The 20,258-nt window shown below is 42.7% G+C and overlaps 2 protein-coding genes across 4 annotated transcripts in view; both read right to left on the bottom strand.

The window, feature by feature from the left end:
* The window catches only part of LOC125748777 (dynein axonemal heavy chain 11), a 53,314-nt gene extending 46,536 nt beyond the window's left edge, over window positions 1–6,778 (bottom strand). Inside the window, exons 1-13 of the mRNA XM_049025344.1 lie at window positions 6,649–6,778; window positions 6,353–6,542; window positions 6,171–6,270; window positions 5,462–5,673; window positions 4,987–5,193; window positions 4,645–4,812; window positions 3,441–3,557; window positions 2,839–2,976; window positions 2,425–2,549; window positions 1,648–1,843; window positions 1,375–1,479; window positions 591–986; window positions 64–396 (exon numbers count right to left, since the gene is read on the bottom strand). Coding sequence (XP_048881301.1) covers window positions 64–396; window positions 591–986; window positions 1,375–1,479; window positions 1,648–1,843; window positions 2,425–2,549; window positions 2,839–2,976; window positions 3,441–3,557; window positions 4,645–4,812; window positions 4,987–5,193; window positions 5,462–5,673; window positions 6,171–6,270; window positions 6,353–6,517 — 2,262 coding nt within the window. The 5' untranslated portion in view covers window positions 6,518–6,542; window positions 6,649–6,778. The remainder of the gene's footprint in view (window positions 1–63; window positions 397–590; window positions 987–1,374; window positions 1,480–1,647; window positions 1,844–2,424; window positions 2,550–2,838; window positions 2,977–3,440; window positions 3,558–4,644; window positions 4,813–4,986; window positions 5,194–5,461; window positions 5,674–6,170; window positions 6,271–6,352; window positions 6,543–6,648) is intronic.
* A 3,321-nt stretch (window positions 6,779–10,099) lies between these two features.
* LOC125748783 (transcription factor Sp4-like) lies at window positions 10,100–19,738 on the bottom strand. Of its 3 annotated transcripts, none has more exons than XM_049025402.1 (7): window positions 19,119–19,738; window positions 18,695–18,780; window positions 17,785–18,222; window positions 16,698–17,607; window positions 13,073–13,292; window positions 12,481–12,680; window positions 10,100–12,390 (listed from the first exon to the last, which is right to left on the bottom strand). In XM_049025402.1, exons 1-7 carry the CDS (start codon window positions 19,123–19,125, stop codon window positions 12,146–12,148), a joined length of 2,106 nt encoding a protein of 701 aa, XP_048881359.1. In that variant the 5' UTR covers window positions 19,126–19,738; the 3' UTR covers window positions 10,100–12,145. The 3 variants fall into 3 exon arrangements, with proteins under 3 accessions (XP_048881359.1, XP_048881361.1, XP_048881358.1); XM_049025404.1 differs by having other exon boundaries at window positions 17,833–18,222; XM_049025401.1 differs by having other exon boundaries at window positions 16,698–18,222.
* Window positions 19,739–20,258: the final 520 nt, after the last annotated feature.

The raw sequence follows: 20,258 nt of genomic DNA, 5'->3' as shown, positions 1-20,258 counted from the left end.
TCACCCATCTTTCTACCATCATTAACTCAAAGTTCTCTGCATAAACGGAATCTCTGATCATACCTGATAGTTCTCCAAATGAAGGTGAGATGCAACTCTCTCCACCTGAGCAGACATCTTGAAAATGTCCCCAATCAGGTCCTCCATCAGGTTATGCAAGCCATCCCTCTCTTCTCGGTCAAGAGAAGGTCTGCAGATGATCAGGGGGGCATTGAGTGACATGTGTGCCTCTAAAAGAGGAGCCTCCCTGGACTGGCTATTGGTGCTGTCCACAAAGAACTCCAGTGAGTGCATGATGGCGCTGAAGAAACCGTCCATCACCATCGCATCTAGGTATTCGAGATACGCATGCCATGCATCCGACGCAGGATCAGCATGGAACAGGGAACAGTTTTCCTGCAAAATCCAACGAAGGAAACTTTACCAGTCAGCATTATAACTTTGCAATGAGAATGATAGTGTGTAGAATTTAGAATTTTGTTTTATTTTGTCAATTAAAATCTTTCTAAATATTTTATAGAATGATCTTGGTATTAAAGCACATATTTGTATCAGTAACATGACAGCTGCGTAGTGAAAGGTGCTGTTACATCTATAAGCTTGTGGATAAGTTGTCCATCTCTCTGAATGCCACCGTAACGCTTAGCCAGTCGTTCAGCTCTGTCCTCCAGCTGAAGCAGTGCATCTTTCTTGTTGTCCTTCCTGCAGAAAAGGGGATGCTCACTCCATCCCTTTATCACTGTCTGGATGAATTCCACATTTTCCTTGGTCTTCTGAATCCGGAGCTCCAGGTTTTGAACGGTGTCTTTCAGAGCAGAGACATAATCCCAACAGTTGTGGTGCTGCCAGGTGAACTCCGTCTGCAGCCTGAGCAGCTGCGCGTCGATGCGCGGGAGCTGCGCAGCCACTAGGGGCACCTCCACCTCCAGCGCAATCTGCTTTATGTTGTTGTAAGCCTGGACAAGAAGCTTCAGAGTACCGATGTGCTGAAAAGATGCGATAAATGTGCAATAAAACGTGCAGCAAGCTATCCACTTACAGACTGCAACAAGCAGACGTTTTAAACTACTACACACAGCTTTAAAAAGCCTGACGCTGTTTCCTTTTCAGAGCGTTAATAGCAAAGAAAGCCTGATGTTTCAATAGGGATCAATGTAACCTGCCTCTGACATGCTGGAACAGAGTTAGCACCAGCTGTACCACAAGACAGCAATAATAACAGAAATAAACTATAATCAATAAACATTACATACAAGACAGGAAATGCAAATAAAAAGAAATACTAGCACTGACATATGATTTTGAGCTTCTTATCGTAGGACATGGGGATTTAATTCAAAAACAATGTTTGCTAGGTGCTACTGAAAGACTTACTGTAATTAAGGTGTCTTTCTTCTTGAAGATGGCCAGTGCAACACTGGGAACTTTGGCATATTCCTGCAGTAGCAGGAACTTCACATCTCTCAGGACTGCTAACAGCTAGAATGAAAAAAGGTGAATATGATGTAATAACCTGAGAGCACATAACAGTGCACTAATATTTTAATGAGCCTTAAAGGATTCAGATTAATTATGCATGTGTAACATTACAGTAAATTTTATACATAAGCACAACTAAAGAAAGTATGGATTTAAATATAAATATACCTTTGAACTGAAGTTGACAGAAAGCAGGCCAGTGGTTTTATGTCTCCTGATGAGATTCTGGTCTAAGCTGAAGCGGCAGACTTGATCCAGACCGCGGCACCAATCAGTGTGGACATCCCCTTCATACTGATCTAACACAGCCTGCAGCTCAGAGTATCTCTGGCAGATCGCCTTCATGTCAGCATCATCCATGGCGCTAAAGAAAAAGCCGCATTAATCATTCAAGCACTTGCCTACCAAACAGTACGGGGTCTCAGGTGCTCATTAATCGACGTGCACTGTGGTCCTGCCAGTCATGTCTGCCTGACCCCCCTGTCTCCTCTCTGACGCGGCCCTCATGAGCCTGCTGCTTGTTACCTCTCATTACTCTTTGTATTTAAGTACCTGTTTGTCTCGTGTGCCCCGACCCAGTCACTGAAGTCAGTCCCCTTCTTGACTGTATACTTCCCGATACTAGTCTTCCCATTTTAACCCCCTGTGCTCCTGCTGATTTCCCTGTCCCTCTTTCGACCCCCCAGAATAAATCCCGCTTTGTTCGCCAGACGCCTGCCTTTGAGTACTTCGTCTCTCAGGTCATGACACTATCCTTGATGTTTCAACATTTAAACACTACACCAACAGCAGACTCTTTATATCATGCAAGCTAAAAAGTGAAAAGAGTATTTCCCCACTAATGAGTTGCTTCAAGCATGGAAGTTTTATTAACTAGATATCACGTGATGACTTTGAAATTAGACCATTATAAAGTACACAGTCCCCATCAGCAGCAGAACTCACAATTCCTGGATAAACATGATCGCAGCCCAAGGCGTCTCCAGTCTCTCTCTCAGCATCTTCGCCCATTTTAAGGATCCTGACATCAAAGGCATGTTCTTACTCACTGACCCCATTCCACTCCTCATCTGCAGAACAAAAACAGCACATTTTCCCTTCAAGTTGCAAACACGTTTTTAATAGTAACTTGCGGCAAACAAAGAAACACAAATGAAAACGTAGTTATTTATTATTAGGAACACAGAGAATTAAAATGAAATTTTAGAGTCAAAAAAACTCAGTCTATTATATTTATATATTTCTCCTCCTTAACCTGTCTGTGTTTTTTCTTAACTCTTGTACAGGAGAATGCATATCTTATCAAGTCTTATTGCCCGTATTTAATGACAGATCAGATGATCCTTTGTACTTGGTTACCTGATGAAGGTGTGTGACATGCAGCTGCCGACATTTCTCTAACTCCTGGCCAAACAGCTGAAGCACCAGTGAGAGATTGGGACGGAAGATTTCCTTTATAACTGGTCTTTCCAGGAAGGGGCCACACGCGGCCAGTAACTTAATGCAAATGAAAAACCACACTTATTAACTCCATCATTGTCTATAATTCATAAGTGACATTAATAATTTGCCACAATAAGGGTTATTTCGTGTTGATGAGCACACATTGGCATTTCCAGGCCCAGGATATTGCTGTAGAACCTGTGAGTGATGGTTAATATACTTACAAAAATATATCAAAAATTGAAACTTTGCATTTGTTCAGATCTTGCTGAAAGATGGTGTATCTATTTAGTGACAAATTGTCTTAGCAAAACAGCATCTGCATGCTATCACAGACAAAAAAATATGTATATGACTTTTTAATAAGGGTACATTAGTATATAGAATATTACATATCATAAAAAATGGACTATAGTCAGATGAATAGTGACATTTATATGCAGTTAAAATAAATTGCTTTACCGGCGAGAGAATGGAATAAAATGATTAAATAATTATGAAAAAGACCAATTTCTTACCTTCAAAGCTGATTCCAAACCAGAACAATCATTAAATGCCAGACACATGACTGTGGCAAGACGAGATTCAAAGTCCAAGACTTTTTCTTTGAAATCATCATAACGACCTTCAAATTCCTGGCGGAATGGAAAACACACTCTAGCTACTGAAGGACACAGAAACTGGCAATTTTACACTGAATTTATCAAAATCCAAAGTCCAATCGCCTTGCAAGTATGGAATCCAAGAACAGCTCCAGAGCCTTCAAACGTTTCACTCAAACGTCGATTAGACACCGTCACTGCAGAAAAACTTCTACCTGACTTCATGTACACTCTGATGCCCCTGCCAGCTCACTGACACACTGAGAAAGGGCTTTTTTTCCAAGTTTAAGTTTCACTCAGCTGAGCTGCTACAGAAAAAAATATTTTTCAACACTGAATCTACTTTGAGTACAATATGAAAAAAAAAACTCATACAGCATCTCTCTTCTGGTTAGACCACTTGCCGACATTCTTGGATGGCTTTTTTCGGAGTGACTGAGCTTATCATCAGTTTTAAACAGAAAGATCTTAAGTTACTAAACCGTGAAGGTCCCTGTTTTGTGACATTTCTCATCAGAAATGTTTGGGGATATGATAAACATTAACAGTATCTCAGTTTCAGACTTACGTACTGAGTAACAAGTTGCCTACAACAAGATGTTTTCCTCTACTGGCTACAAACTGCCCTCCCTGTCACAGAGACATCCTATCTGTGCATGCAGATCATAGTTTGCCATGTATTTCCTTTGACGAAGACCAGCACAGTCAGTGCTCAAAGACTATTGGTGCCTTAAAATCAGCAATGAAAAGTGAAACACAATTCAACGGATGACAAGAATTTAAGAGCTCTACAGCTTTAAGCCAGGGTGGGGCTTTCAGTGACATGCCAGTCCTTACTCTTCAATTGCACGTTAATTTTCAGGACATTATAAGTCTGTCTCCTGTTTTTTGTTTTCTCAAGAGAATAATATGAGTAAAGGAGAGGTAACTTTAGGTCATATGGATTATGAAAAAAACAGGACTGCGCACAATAGGACAGCAGCTATGGTTTAGTGGCAGTGCAGACCAGCTTACCTCATTGCTGAGTTGTGAGTTCTATATAAATCTGATGGTGAACCAATAGCTAGATAATTTACTGTAAAGCAAACATATTCATAATGCCTGCCATATGTGTCATTACCTTAGCACTGAGACATTGGGGGCTGCATTCACTGTTCTTCAACACCTTGCAATGCTCCTGGAATTCGACGTAAATGGAAGCAACCTGCTCACTGTAGCCTTTGCCCCCGGTGCCCCCAAACTCCAGCTTCTCCAGCTTCTCAAACTCTAACATGGTGATAAATAGGTCCTGGAAAAAAAAAAAAAAGCATGATGTTTTGCACCCGAATGTTAATTATAAAAATATCCTTCTGTAGAAAATGCAATTATGGCGCTTGTGGGAGTTTTATTTACACAAAAATGTTCTGAGGACAGAGCAAAAAAATTTCAGAGTAAATCGATTTCCAAGAGCCAGCTCCCTCACCTGCAGCTGCCGCAGGCGGAGAAGGAAAGGGTTAAAACGCAGGAACACCAGAGTGCAGGGAAAATCCCAGGGCTGGCAAACCTTCTCCCTCTGTGTCCGGAAGGTCTCCTTAAAGTGCGTGAAGCAAGCCACCACCACATGGATCTTCTCCAGGGCTTCCTCAGTGTCCACCTTCAGAAGGTCCCTTGGTGAGAGGTACTCAGTAGCCTTGGGGGAGGAACGATTCAAGGACTGTTTATATCAAAATTTTACATTTCACCCCACCCCCCAAAACAAAAATCCTGCTAATGGAACACTTATATTTTTTTAATTTTAAGTGTCCCCCGCCCACTGTTTCTGGGACAGACTCCAGGCTCACCATGAACCCACACCAAATAAGTGTTTATAGAAAATGATGCATGGTATCTGATCCTGCACTTCGACCTATAAGAGGATCCTTCTCACTGAAGTGGCTGTAGGGACGAGCCTGAGTCACCTGCTCGATGAAGAGGCTGCAGAGCTCCTGCAGCAGCAGCACAATGCGAGGCGGCGATCGCAGGGCCTTGCAGTGAGACCAGACCAGGCCAAGCACATGGAGGAGAGGGCCAACAAGTCGCTGCTTCTGAGGGAACTGCTTCTCCTGCAGCTGAGACAGCAGCCGGACCAGAGGGCGCAGGTGCAGCTCTACGTCTCTGGCCTCCTGAAGAGCTTGAAGATAAAGCAGGAGCGTGGAATGACTCAGAGATTCAGCTGAACTCGACATTTAGCCTCTGCGTTTATTCGGTCACTGTCCAAAACCATGCTTGAGAAAGCGAAGGAATTCATATATGTCACAAATTCGTACAAGTTAAGACAAAACGGACAACGTAGTAAAAATAGCTGAGTAACTGAACATCAACTAAATGAAGCTGAAACACCTTTAAATAAGTATGTTGAGCTTTAGTCGGCCCAATAACATTTGCCATTAAAAAAGTAAAAAAAAAAAAACAAAAGTGAGAGAGATCCGTTTCTCGAAATGTTGCTGTCGTTATATCTATGATAGGTGCCTCCTTGGGAAACGTCCTGCCTTATTCATCCAGCAGGTTCAGGTAGGTGTGACATCAGAATGCCTCTCACTTTCCCACTGTGCCTCAATCAGTATCAGAACTGCTAATCAACCATGTTTTGTTGTAAGAGTGAAACTGAGCCATTAATTGCTTACTTACCATTAAATACATCCATTAATGTTGTTTTGAAAGTTGGAAGGTAACTGCTCTCAGATGCTTCCAAAATCTCCACCATCTTCTGGACAACGGGGCTCTGAAGCTAACGCAGAAAATAGGTTCAACTCACCTGACAAAGTTGTAATTGATATATCGTCTATAATTTTGTGCACAGATTGACGCACCTGTTCATAAATACTTTGCATATTTTCCTTCCTAGATTTCCAGAATTCATATTCAGCATTCGGCCCCAGGTCAGAACCCTTCTGGAGAAGTGTCCCGGAATCTTCTTTCAAAACATCTCGGATCTGATGGGTCCAGTCGATGACCATGGACTCAATGACATACATCACTGTCCTGTTATGTCCATCTTGCCTGCGATATGTTTTAAAATAGAGATTCTTTTAACGGTACCTTGTTATTAAGAAGGACACCTTGCGCTGAATGTAAACAACATACGTCAGTCAGCTGATGTTCTTACGCATTGAATCCAGAATATGAATGACTTTCAATCTCGGTTGTCACCGTGGGAATCGGAAGGTGGGTTTTTCCTGAGCACAGGCCCCTCAAGATGGACACCTTGCTCTGCAAGCTCTCCGCATGCTGACTGATATCTTGAGATACGACACGCGGCCATGTCCTGTGATTCTTCTTGTTTGTCAGCACTGGTACAAAAACCTTGGATAAAGCAGAAGCCAGATTTGCAACGGAGAAAAATCATCAAAACGCTCCTGCTAGCATGAATCGTCCTTCAGTGAGCTAAATCTGTGGTTTATGCTTTCACCCAAAATTAAGCTTTTGGGGAACAATTTTAGTATCAAAATTTGTTAATTAGTTTAGTTTTTGAGATTGCCATTATTACTTCAAAAGAAATTATTTTAGAGTAGGCTGATTCCTTTTTGTCATCAAACAAGACTATGTGCAATAGTGATACTGCTGTTATCAAATAAATATTGTAGCAAATGCAAAATCTAATACAAAGTTGGGACGTTGTGCAAATTGTAAATATAAACAGAATGCAATGACATGAAAACCTCATAAACCCATATTTAATTCACAATAAAACATATCGAATGTTGAAAGTGAGACATTTTTCTATTTCGTGAAAAATATTGACTCATATTGAATTTCATAAAAGCAACACATTGGGGCCAATAAGAGGCGTAAAAGTTAGTGGTACAAAAACATCTACAGTACATAATATAATCAAAAGATTCCAAGAATCTGGAGAAATCTCTGTGCGTGAGGGACAAGGCAGAAAAACCGTACTGGATGCCCGTGATCTTCGGGCCCTTTGGTGGCACTGCCTCACAGATAGGCACGATTCTCTAACGGAATCACTAAATGGGCTCAGGAATATTTCCAGAAAACACTGTCAGTGAACACAGTTCACCGTACCATCCGCAGTTAAAACTCCATCATTCAAAGAAGAAGCTGTATTTGAACATGATCCAGAATCACTAACATCTTCTCTGGACCAAAGCTCATTTTAAATGGACTATGGCTAAGTGGAGAATTGTTCTGTTGTCAGACGAATCTAAATTTGAAATTCTTTTTGGAGACCGGGGATGCCGTGTCATCCGGACTGAAGAGGAGAAGGGCCTCCCGGCATGTCGTCATCGTTCAGTTCAAAGGTCAGCATCTCTGATGGTGTGGGGGTGCATTAGTACATACGGCAGGGGCAGCCTGTATATCTGGAAAGGCACCATCAATGCTGAAAGGTATATCCAGGTTCTACAGTGACATGTGCTCCCATCCAGACACCGTCTCTTTCAGAGAAGACCTTGCATTTTCCAACATGACAATGCCAAACCACACACTGCATCGATTACAACATCATGGCTTCGTAGAGGAAGGGTCCGGGTACTGAACTGACCCGCCAGCGGTCCAGATCTTCCAGCCATTGAGAACATCTGGCGCATCATAATATGAAAATTATCAGCAACTAAAACTTTGTATTGGATAAGAATGGAACAACATTCCTGGCACAAAACTCGAGCAACTGATCTCCTCAGTCCCCAGACGTTTGCAGACTGTTGTTAAAAGAAGACGGATTGCCACACAGTGGTAAACATGACCTTGTCCCAACTTTTTTGAGACGTGTAGCTGCCATGACATTCAAAATTGCCTTATTTTTTCCTTTTCTCAGTTTAAACATTTAATACGTTTTCTATGTTCTATTTTGAATTAAATATGGGTATATGAGATTTCAATATCATTGCAATCTGTTTTTATTTATAATTTGCACAACATCCCAACTTTTTTGGAACTGGGGTTGTATTACTTGGTTGCCTACGTTGTTAATGGCAAATGAGTTTTCACAATGTCGTTACACTAAACGTACAAACGCGATATTGCGAATTTAATTACCTGATCCACCGCATGCAACAACTGTTCCAGCAAGTACAGTGACACTACACCAAACGACAAGTGTTCTCTGTATTTCACAGGAAGAAGGGTGACGTCTTCCTTCTTCTGTACATAAACCCCGTTGACAGCAGCAGATGCCTAAAAGATCATACATCGTAGTACTTTGGTCTGAAAGCGCAGCTATTAACAAGCAACAAGTCAACAACCTCGGATTAAGCGGAAGATGATGGATGGATGGAAGTCAAATGACAAAACATGGCGCGACTGCAACGTGTCTGATTTAAATTCTGAAATAAACAGAAAAAAAACCTTAAGGACTTAAAAAAGTATATATATATATATATACAAAGCCGATACTGAGTGATGTCTAACTTACCTGTTCACATGAAGTTAAAACACCACTCGACTGGATGCTGAAAATCAAAATCTTTGAGTTCTTCTCAAAAAAGTCTTGAAGAACTTTTTGACTGTTCTCCAAGGCTAGGTAATTATCCCACGTTTCCGGTTTTATCCTTAGAAACTGGCATATTTTATTTCCAATAAAGCGGACTCTTTCGTCTTCGGCAAACGAAGGAACGCTTTCCTCCTCGTCGGACATTTGTTGCTTACGTTTCTTGAAACACTCCTCCGTATTCATGTATGCTATAGTTCAGATTTAAATCTACCCTGCATGCAAAGCACTATTGCAGCGGAGTCCCGTTATTTGGCGTTGACGTTGACCCCGTTAAAGGATATGCACGGACAACGCGTTTCCTTGGAAAGAAGCAAAATTTAACTTGTTTTAAAAAATTGGGGGCGGTGCAGCGTCTGGTTACCAGGGCAACGACAGTAACTCGTAAATCTTGATGTTGGCGTACTGGGGGGCCGCGCGCCCGCACCAGCCAGAACAGCCCGCTAGTCCACACTAGGGAGTCTCCTTCAAACCGAATAAGGCTTATAACCCTCTTCAACACTAGTTTTAATCAATGATCTATCTTAATATGCGACAGGAATTTATATACGGCAATATTTATTTTATACTTTTTAAAAACAGATAAATGAAAACACAACACAAATATAAGATGTATTTTTAAATGCCCTACAAAGTGTTTCACTTGATTTGAAGTAACATCTGGAGCAATAAATCTCTTTTATAATATTAGTTTGAGTTGCAGCGAAAATTATAATAATGATACCATAATTCGCCGCTCACAGTACCGTGCTTCTTCAACGCCAGTGAAATTCGTTCGGTACTTAAAATGTGTTTTCAGCAGGGTTTCGATTGTGAGCAAAGTATTTAAAACCTGGGGTTTAAAACTGTAAACAAGTGCAAATCAAAATGTCCTAAATGTTCCAAGAATATGCACAAAAAATGTATAATTCCTCCCAAAAATTATGCGTAAAAGTGTTTTTTAAATTTTCTCTACAGAAGGGAACAATGACTGACAGTTTTTTTATATGTGATTTTGGGTTAAGCCCCCCCATCACGACACAGCAACCCTAAGCAAGAGAACTGACTGGGAAATGGGGGAATGGAATTGTGTGTTTACACTACTATTAAAATATATCACCAAACAAAAGAGAAGACAAAACAATCCAGTATTTATTAATTTAGTCACTTGCAAGTGATGCAGGAAACGTTTTTATTTTTTCATTCACAAAACACTTTTGTACAAATTTTTTGTTTTAAAAACGTCAATAAATTGAAGCCTTTGAGGCTTTTTAGCAAAAGATACATATTAAACATCGTGGTGGAAAAGAAAAGTTTTTTGTTGTTTGTTTTTAGAAAAAGATTTACAAATGAGATGTCACTAGAAAATATTAACTGTCACACAAAATGTTACCAAAGCCATCTGAATTATTTTGGTTTCAATTATTATTAAAGTTCCAACATGTGTAAGAAAAAGCCTGATAAATTGGGATGCTGTGGCCACACGTACAAAAGTACCACGAGATTTAAAACCGATAAATTACAATAAGAAATGAAACATGCTGCAGTCTCGTAAATTCCATGTTTATCACACACTAAAATGTCAAGGCAAAGGACCAGATTAAAAAAGGTTAATCGTAAACAATAAATTAGCAACATACAGTCATCTACTGCTTCCCAGTTATCAACAAGACTGAAAGAAAACCTGTCGGCCAAGATCAATACAGGAGTGATTTATCGCGATATCAAAGTGGCTGAATGGTCTGCTCTACAACCAAGCAAGACAAGTGGCATCCATATTGCAATGGGAATTAAAAGGAATGAGAAGGACATACAAAAGGCTGAGTTCGACATACAGTACGTTATTGCACACCTATTCCCTCAGATGTAACTGCAGCTTCTGTCGAACCGGACGCTGATTACCATGGCTTAGGAGATACAGCAGCTACTTCGCAGGTGTATAATTAGCTATGAAAGGCTCCCTCCTACATGTAAGGGGGCATGATTGATATCTGTATGCGGTATATATTAAGGCATTGTAGTACATATGACGTCATCAAAAAGTTCACAATAGACGTAAATAATTACATATACGTATGTATATGGAAGTGCCCAGATATGTTACATAAGTTGCACACACCTTTTATTCGGCTCAACAGAGCAATGCTTATTTTCATATAACAAAAGAACATAATTTCTACTAATGTAAACATGTTTTCAAGATTGTCTTTATATCACCCACAAAATGCATCAAGTAGTACAATGATATGGAAAAAAAAACAGTATTTGTGAGATGCCTTCTCTCCACACATCTAACAAGGTAATGTGTGCTTTTAATGAACTTAAAACTCAAAATTTTTACTTTCTATAAAATGAAACAAGTTCTCCTCAACTCTCGCCCGAAGAGTTTTCTCAATTCCCGTCGTAAATTTATCATACTAGCTGATGTGCCATAAGGAAAATCATAGGTTTACCGTAAAATCATAATTCTCCAAGATCCGTTGTTATGTACACTTTCTGAACACTAACGTAAGGTTCCTGATGACTGTGTGAAAACAGAAAGGACAGATGCACCAAACGCCCATGTCGCTACCCGCAGGGCCGGCCCTAGGCAGACGACGCAGGTGGTATATGTGCATCTGGAGGGGCCCCCCCTGCATGTGGCACAATGCAGTCATTTCTAGAACCTGCAGAGGGTTGGTCAGAGTCTTGCCTCAGGCCCCAAAATTATGGTCAAAACCCCATTTACCCACAAACCATGTTTAGCACCTTTCAGGCCTTCAACTGTCCCGTATCGATCAAACACTCACTCTGCACCTGTAGCATTTTACCTGATTAATGGCGAGATCCATCTCATAATATGACCCCTACATAATATATCTCATGTTTTAACATTTGTAGTGAAACGCAGAAATACATTCGGTGCATAGAAAAAGGTTCCGTTTACCTACAAAATGACTTTTCTTAGCAGGGTAGCTCTGTACACTTAACCATTCTCTTTGTGCTTATCCAGCGCATCATATAAACATCTCTTTTTTTGCTATTGTATATTATTTTCATACTTTTAAGTTTAATAATTTATCTTCTCTAATGTGCATTGGTGTCTTTTTCCTTCCGTTCACTTCCAAATCCTGAAAGGCTCGTGACAACTACGTGCAAAATGGTGAAGCAGGACCCGCTTCTGGGGTGGCGAAGGTGGCTAAAAATCCTCCACGTTATTGGCAGTGTTCGGCGTGGCGGGGTCGGAATCCTGGGAGAGGGACACGGAGGCCACCATCGTCGGGGACCCCAGCACCTCATTGACGGTCTCCTCCATGTCCTCGGTGGTGACGATGGCCAGCGCTGCACCCCCTTTCTTGTTCTGGTGGGTCTTGATGTGCTTAGACAGGTGATCGCTCCTCATGAACCTCTTGGAACATTCCGGACATTCAAACCTTTTCTCACCTGCGAGCAAGAGTGGAAGACGACAGTGTCAACATTCAATTTACCAGGAGCGACTGGTCATAGGGAAGCTGGTGTGTCCGCTTCTCGTACCCGTGTGCGTCCGCCGATGTCGCTGCAGCTCGTCGCTCCTGGTGAACCTCTTCCCGCAGAAGATCCAGTTGCAGACGAAGGGCCGCTCGCCCGTGTGCCAGCGCAGGTGCGCCCGGAGGTGCGACGTCTTGCCGTAGACCTTCCCACAGCCCTCGATGTGACACACGTGCTGCTTCTTCTTGCCCGGCTCGCTGCTGTTCCTGACGAGGGACACCGTGGTGAGTGAAGCCCGACACCGACATTCCAGCAGGGCTCCCCACGCCCTGGGCGTCTAACCACTGAGAGAAGCCACATTTCCTGCAGATTTATAAGCTAGTGTCTCAGCACAGAGATCGACGTTGTGAAGGCAGGTTTACTAGGGTAAATAGCTTAATGCTAAACCATATTCAAACCACTGCTTAGAATAACATAATCAACATCATAAACCCACATATGTACCTATAATTAATTTCGGAGGACTGAAATTGAAGATAGAGCCTGTTTGCTTGAAAAGACACATTCAGTACTACGTTGCCTTGTCTGTAACTTAGCCCTCCTCCCGCAGAACCCTACACATGTTTCAGAAGCTAAGGTGAAAGTGGGCTGCACTTGCCTCCCCTCTCCATCCCGGCAGTTCGGGCACGAGCAAGCCACCCGTCGGAGCCTCTTGCTGGGCTGGCCCTCCTGATCCGAGATGCTCTGGTTCTGTTGCAGCTGCACTTGGGCTATCTGGTCGGGACTGACGCCGCTCAAGGCTGCATTAGCAAGGTTTCCCATGGCAACAGTCACTGGGGTGGGCTGCACTTTCATACCATCCTGACCTTGCTGTTGACCTGGAATGCAAAGGGTCAAAAATCAGCTGTTGCATCTTAAAGTTCAACAACTACAACATCTCTCAGCCACGAAGAGGACAATCATACCAGAGTATTATCCTACACATGAAAGCTATGTAATTTTCAGTTTGTATCTACACATTTCCGCCATTTGTGTATGAGCACACAAAAGTGTCGCATGTCCAACTGTCATGCATCCAAATTGCCAATTCAAACACGATACAAAAACCATGTAAAAACTACCCATCTATTTCAATATATATAATACGATTTATATATTTATAATTGAGGCTCCATTTAAAATAGGAAGCCTCCCAAAACAAAAAAGAGAATAAATGAATACGACTTAAAAACATTTAAATCTGTCAAAAATACCAAAGCATAATAATAAAATACCAGTCCTGCGCATCATTTATCAAGAACCATCTGGTAAATGTGCATAAGTCTGACATCCTGCCCAGTTGCCGCCCACAAATAACCATAAATGGTCAATGCAAATGAGCTGTGTGCTTATATAATAATCAAATCAGGTTTTTTTGGTTGCAACTGTAACTGGAAAACCAAGAAGAGGAATTTTGAACAGTGTGAGGTAGAGGCACAGTGTGTGCTATTTATAAATATACACAGAGGTTTGTAATTATATCATTGTGGGGACTCTCCATTCATTTCTATGGGGAAAACTCTAATCCCAACATGGCGACCTTAAGCCCTACCCAGCCCTAACCGTAACCATAAGTAACCAAACAAAATATGAGACTTTTGGCATTTTTAGTTTTTTGATTGCATTCACATACCTTTGTAGGGACCTGAAAAATTGTCCCCACAAGGTCTAATATAAGAGGTTTTTATTACACTGTTGGGGACATTTAGTCCCTGCAATGCCATATAAACATAATCTACACATATACACACACACACACACACTCTCTCTTTGTGCAAAGATCTTAAAAAGTCGATCTTAAAAAGTGTGCTGAATGGCAATGCATCAGCACTGAGGTAAAAAACACGCTGGGATAAAAGAGACTGGATCTTACGACAGAGAGGAAGAAACAGCTCTGCTACACGCAGGGCCACTGTGACTGACTGTCAGGAGCAAACTAACATCTTCGCTCCATACGTGTAACTCAAAAGTGAGTCATTCTTTAAGCACTTTGTTGACCGAAGTGTTTGATGGGAGAACTGATTGTGTTTTTGGATTTCCTTGACGTTCCACTTAGGGTTTTCCCTGATGCTTTTACGTTTTCCTGGTGTGTTGTGTCTTGCACTTTAAATCCAGCTGACTAGTTCAAAACAGACATGCTTCAGGTCGTGGTTTGTGGGGGGGGGGGGGGGATCCCCTAGTTTACCTTGTTTGCTTATCATGCAGGACAGTTAACCTTAACTTTTATGATGAATAGAGTTCAGCTAGCAGTGCTATGCATGGGAGGGGTAACAGGAGGCAATAACTATATCCGGCTAGCAAGTTAAAAGGAAGAAAATAACGTGCTGGGCAGCTTTGTGGGATTCTGATTTCTCCAGGATAAACTGATACAGACTATAAATGGGGGGCAAACTCAACCACTTCATCACAAAATGAGTCGTTAAGCTACCCAACACTTGACATGTTGGCAAAATTGGTTTAGTATGACTTTTTAAATTATTTAAATCACTAGCTGTGAGATCTTTTTTGCGATTTTTCAATAACTTGCGTTTTTTCTTCATTTTCTTTAATTTTGTGATTTTCTTTCTTTTTTTGTGTTTTGAACTTTGTCACCTCTGTAACAAACAGAAGCTTTACTATCACTCTTTGTTGCATTTTTGTACAACATCACACCTAATAGCACCTAACCACAACCACCAAACAGCTGAAGGCGTGGCTGCGAGTACAACATCACACTAATTCTGAAAGCTGGGCGCACCCTCGCAGGTTCAAATGTTCACATTTTATTAAAACAAGGAAATGCTTAAAGCTGTTTATCTGGGTACTAAGTATATATTTGCTTAGAACAAAAAACACAAAAAATGTTACCGACATTATATCAGCTCCCAATCACCTCCTCAGGGGCACCTCAGCCATTCAATGTATCTGAAGCTCATTTATTTAATTAATTTAATTAGTGTAAAAACTTAGTGAGCTACTGATTAGCCATGTGAGGTGGGCTAGTGGTCGAGTCAAAAAATGGTTGGTTGCAAATATTGGGATTAATTTAGGAGAGATGCTGAAGTGGTTAAGCTAACGTACTTATACAAAAATAATATCAAAACTGAAGATCATTCAAACATCATTTCCTTTGAATGCCAAACCTTAAACACAGCACTGTCTACTGCAATCTAACTGGTAAATCATCACAACATGGGCTTAATATTGGCTGAAAATACAGCTCTGGAAAAAATTAAGAGACCATTCCATATTTTTTGGGAATCTGCACTGTTCAATTCTGGTTTAACCCTGGTTCTGCTGGCAGACGTCTACACTGGGAGGCAGGCTGCTTCCAGGCTCAAAGCTTCCAAGACAACAGTAAACAAGAATAAGGTGAAGCAGGAGACACTGGCAATAACCAAAAACCAGCCAGGTAGAGGGCAGAAGCAACTTTATAATGCCAGAGGTGACTGACAACTTATCTGACAGCATGTCATAAATCAGAGGATGACCTCAAGTGACCTTCGAAAGGAATGGGAAACATTAAGTGTGAAGTGCACTGCTGGTGCAGTTCATATCAGGCTCCTAGAAGCAGGACTGAAGTCCCATAAAGAAAGGAAGGAGCCCTTCAGTAATGAGAAACAGGGAAGAACCAGGTGGCAGTTTACAAAAAAAAAAGTATAATTTACCATGTTGCTGCTGTACAGTTTTTTCTAGAACTGCACATTGCAGAGATAATTTTTAGACTGAAAAAAGTCATAATTCCTGACTGGCATGACAAGCGTTGAAATGGCCTTGATGGTCCGGATGTGTGAAGCATTAAAGACCTAATAATTCAATGTGATGCCATTCATTACTCAGTGAACGGCAGCAGTGGCAGCAAAAGGAAAGCAAAAGCACTGTGCAGGATTCCGCACCTCCTCAGGATGGATGGAACCTGGTTTCAGAACCTGGAAACCCTGACGACTTTCTGAGGCTCCTGTATGTCATGCTCTCAAAGGCCGTTCTAAGACTGGTATAAATAACTTGCACCATAACAGAAACATATAAACTGCATTACATTCTATAATAAGTTACTATATCAATAGGCATGCATGAAATTATGCATCCTACCTGTGAATACTGCATTTTCAAATAACTCAGGTAAAAGTAAACCAAATATCTGGCAGTTCTATGTAGTCTGCAGTGAGTAAAACTTTACTTTCACTATGACTGACTTTGCATTATATGATATTTAAATATCATTTGCAAAGAGCACATGAAGCGGACATAAACGATAAACTTACCTGGCAAGCCCGTAATCGTTACCGGGACTCCCTGAACTTGCACTCCAGCCGCTCCAAGATTAGCGATGTTCAAGGGGATGTTTGGCACGGAGGTAAGCTGCGCCGTGTTTAAGGTGATGGGCGCCCCGCCAAGGGTGAGCGGCGCAATCTGGGCGAACGCCGTACCGCCCGTGTTGGTCGTCACTGGGGCCAGGGTCAGCTGCTGTGGCACGCCAGCATTCTGCACCTGAATATTGTGCAGGCCCTGCAGGTTCTGTACCTGCACCGTCTGCCAGCTTATTTGCCCTGAGGCAGTCAGGGTCGGCGCCCGGATGAACACCTGTGCCGGACTCTGCACAGCCTGCAGCTGGACATTCTGCAAGGGCTGCTGCTGCAGTGTCTGTATGGTCTGCCCTGGCTGCAACTGTATCGCCTGCTGCTGGAGCCCCTGGAGGGGCTGGTGGATCTGGATCTGCTGCAGGACGGGCTGCCCCACAATCTGTACCTGCTGTATCTGGCCCGTCTGGTCCGGTACAGGAGGCAGCCCATTTGTCTGGATTTGATTCAAACTTGAGGTTTCACACTCAGATGCCTGCGCATCCAGCGACTCTGCAGCACTATCCATAGAGGACGGTGTCAAGTTTAGCTGCCCTCCATCGGTCATGGTCCCAGCCAGGGAATCACCTCTGGATAAGCCTGCAGTAGAACTGGATGTGGTGGGGGATTCCGCTACTGTGGACCCAGATGTGGATATAGGTGTGGAAATCAGCTGGCTCCCGTTAGAGATCCCAGAGTCGGCAGGCTGGATTAGTTGGACTGGCCCTCCTCCTGTGGCCACGTTGTTGATAACCGGCAAAGCCAGGGTAACCCCACCGATGTTAATCGGCAACGTGGTCATCAGTTGAGCTTGGGCACCCGGGATTGTCTGAAGCTGAAGAGGGAAAGAAACGCCCGGCCGAATTTGTACAGGGATCACCTGGTTTGGCACATTCTGAGAAACAAAGTTAGCTGAACCTGCCCGGTTCGCTGTGGCAATTATTGCCTGGTTACTTGCGCCGGGAATGAGCTGAATCTGATCAGACTGCACGCTGAGGGCAGCGGTGCTCACCGGATTTATCTGCATCTGGCCGTCTACAGTCTGAATCTGCGGAATCACCTGATACTGGATGCTTCCTGAAGGATTGGACACGTTTTGCATCTGGATGACCTGCAGTTGCTGCTGCTGTCCGATGGTCGCATTATTCGGTCCGACTGGTTTAGCCTTCCGGGTCGAGGCGCCGTCATTGCTGTTATCGGTGACGGTCGCACCTACCAGTCCAGACTGGGCGCTATTATCTTTAGGCGCCGCCGCGACTATCTGCCACCCATTCCCCACAATCGGAGAGGTGACCAACTCAAGTGGCTGAGGCTGGTTCTGAAACTGCACAAATCCCTGGCTCGGGTCGATGATTATCTGCTGCTGGCTCGCGGCCTGGCCGTCACCGGGCACGCCGCCTATTTTGCTGCATGTGGCGGCAAGCAGCGCTAAGGGAGACGGCTGCGCGTCCTATCGAGGCAAGAGAAACAGAAAACAAATGTGGGCGGGCTTTCTGGTTCAGGAGTGGGCGTGAATAAAATTTCTGTGCGAGAATGACAGTCTTCACTTTAAATAACTGGGTATGATGAAACATATGTCACGTATAAAACTCGACCTGGATAAATATTCATATATTTATCAGAGTAAGTCTCAGTGCTCTAGATAACTTGCATAGAGAACGCTGTTAAAAGTAATCGGTGACGTTTATTGAGGTTATGGCAGCAGTTATTCTATATGCAATATAACACATGGACTTTGGGTATGATTCGCTCTTATCTGTAACAGGTTTCTAGTGTTAACAAAAGGAACTCCAGCCATTAATGCTTTATTTCTTCATTCTGGCCACAATCGTGCTGCCATTATCGTTCGTAACATAAAAGCAGGAAGTGTTTCAGCTGCATGGGTGAAAGAAGTGCAATCTCTGATACTCCGCGTTAACTACCTGTGATCCAGAAGTTTTGCCTTTATTACCATAATCACCACCAGATGCTTTCCCTCCCTCTGTCGCCATCGTTTCCTTCTTTTGATCTGGAAAAGAAATAATGTTTCATCTACATTAATAGTTACAACATCTAACTGTCAAAGTCGTAAAAGGGAAAAAATTGAAAACTTAGCCAGAAATCAATATCACTCCTGGAATTATCGCTTAAAGACCAGCCAGCTGAGCAAAAATAGCCTAAGATTCTACCAAGTGCCAAGCTAGCGCACCGAAAGGTGGTGTGCCTTTCGAGCCCCCAAAAACCAACAAGTGCATCTAAAGAAATAAACTCAAGCACGATTATATATGACAATAGTAAATAGTGGGTATGCAGAAAGATGGAGGGGTGGAGACGGATGGGAGGAGGGTAGCTAGATCGCTAACGTACCACTCATCCCGCATTAATGAGAAAAAAACGGAGAGGAGTTGTTCAAGAAAAAAAGGCCGGACGATATGGAATCAGAGGCTGGCTGAAGCCAGGAGAAGGACGGCCTATTTTTCCACGAATGGCTGCTGCCGGGCTGTGGCGTAGCTCCTTCGGCCGCTATAATCAGATTCCTCTTTCTGCCGAAGGTCCCTCCTGTCAGGAAGGGCGGTACCAAACGCGGTGCAGTCAAACCCCGGAGTGATGCTGCCGAAAACTCTGCGCGACCCCGTCGCATCCCAGCTGGCGCGCGCCTCCTGCACGGTCCAGTTACTCGCGGCTAATCCTCGCACGCGGGTGTACTGCACGAGCGAATGTCATCTCAGATAGCTAGTGCCTTCGCGTGCAGACCCAGCTACAACAGCATCGCAGGCTGGCTTTATGCATGGACACCCACTAAAAGGCCCGCTATAAGAATAGAAAATAATAAAATGTCGACTTTACACGTATAATTTCTACGGTTACTGTCTCATCCGTACAATTAACGGTATGAGCAATACACAGCTCCGCGGACACACAGATGTCACTGAATTTAAAGTAATCTGTATAAAAACAGAAAAGCCCCTACAGTTGTGTCAGTCGGACGTCCCTCCCCCATATTCAGATTGGATAAAAGGGCGTTTTTATCTGCGAACGTTGATATGGGAGTTGTATTTGGTGAGGTTTCGAATTCTGGATGAGCACGGACTACAAAGGACTTCTGTTCCCGTGATGCAACGCAAAGAGTGGGCGGAGATTGGCAGTCAGGTTAGGTTGAGGAGTAAAGAAAGGGCGGCATTTCTATGTCCTGAGGGCTGGGCAAATGTGAAGTAAGGGAGCAAGGGCGGTGTTTCTTTTTCGTTTTAAGTTCAGCCTTGTCGCTGCACAACGCTTTAGCGCGGAAAAAAACCTTCTGACTGTAATTATGTGCGCATAAGCTGTTATGATAACTGAAATATTACACTTGACCATTAGTACCTTGTTTATTTGTCAAATGCAAGGTATGCGGTTAGACTATGATCTTAAGTTAAACGAAAGGTTCATCCTAAAGCTTTTAGGAATAAATAATATTTAAGAACAATTTACCCCAGACTTTTGTGCAATAATAACAGCTCAATTACATTA

Source organism: Brienomyrus brachyistius, chromosome 9, assembly GCF_023856365.1.
Source record: "Brienomyrus brachyistius isolate T26 chromosome 9, BBRACH_0.4, whole genome shotgun sequence".
NCBI lineage: Eukaryota > Metazoa > Chordata > Actinopteri > Osteoglossiformes > Mormyridae > Brienomyrus > Brienomyrus brachyistius.
The sequence above is the reverse complement of the archived record's forward strand: the minus strand, read 5'-3'. Positions and strand labels throughout refer to the sequence as shown.

What these genes read in the sequence shown, in the direction of transcription:
- LOC125748783 (XM_049025401.1), bottom strand. An exon ending in GCAAAACTTCTGGATCACAG is followed by an intron (nt 18,223 to 18,694) that starts GTAGTTAACGCG and finishes TTGCCTCGATAG; the next exon opens with GACGCGCAGCCGTCTCCCTT. An exon ending in TGCCGGGATGGAGAGGGGAG is followed by an intron (nt 12,681 to 13,072) that starts GCAAGTGCAGCC and finishes GTCCCTCGTCAG; the next exon opens with GAACAGCAGCGAGCCGGGCA.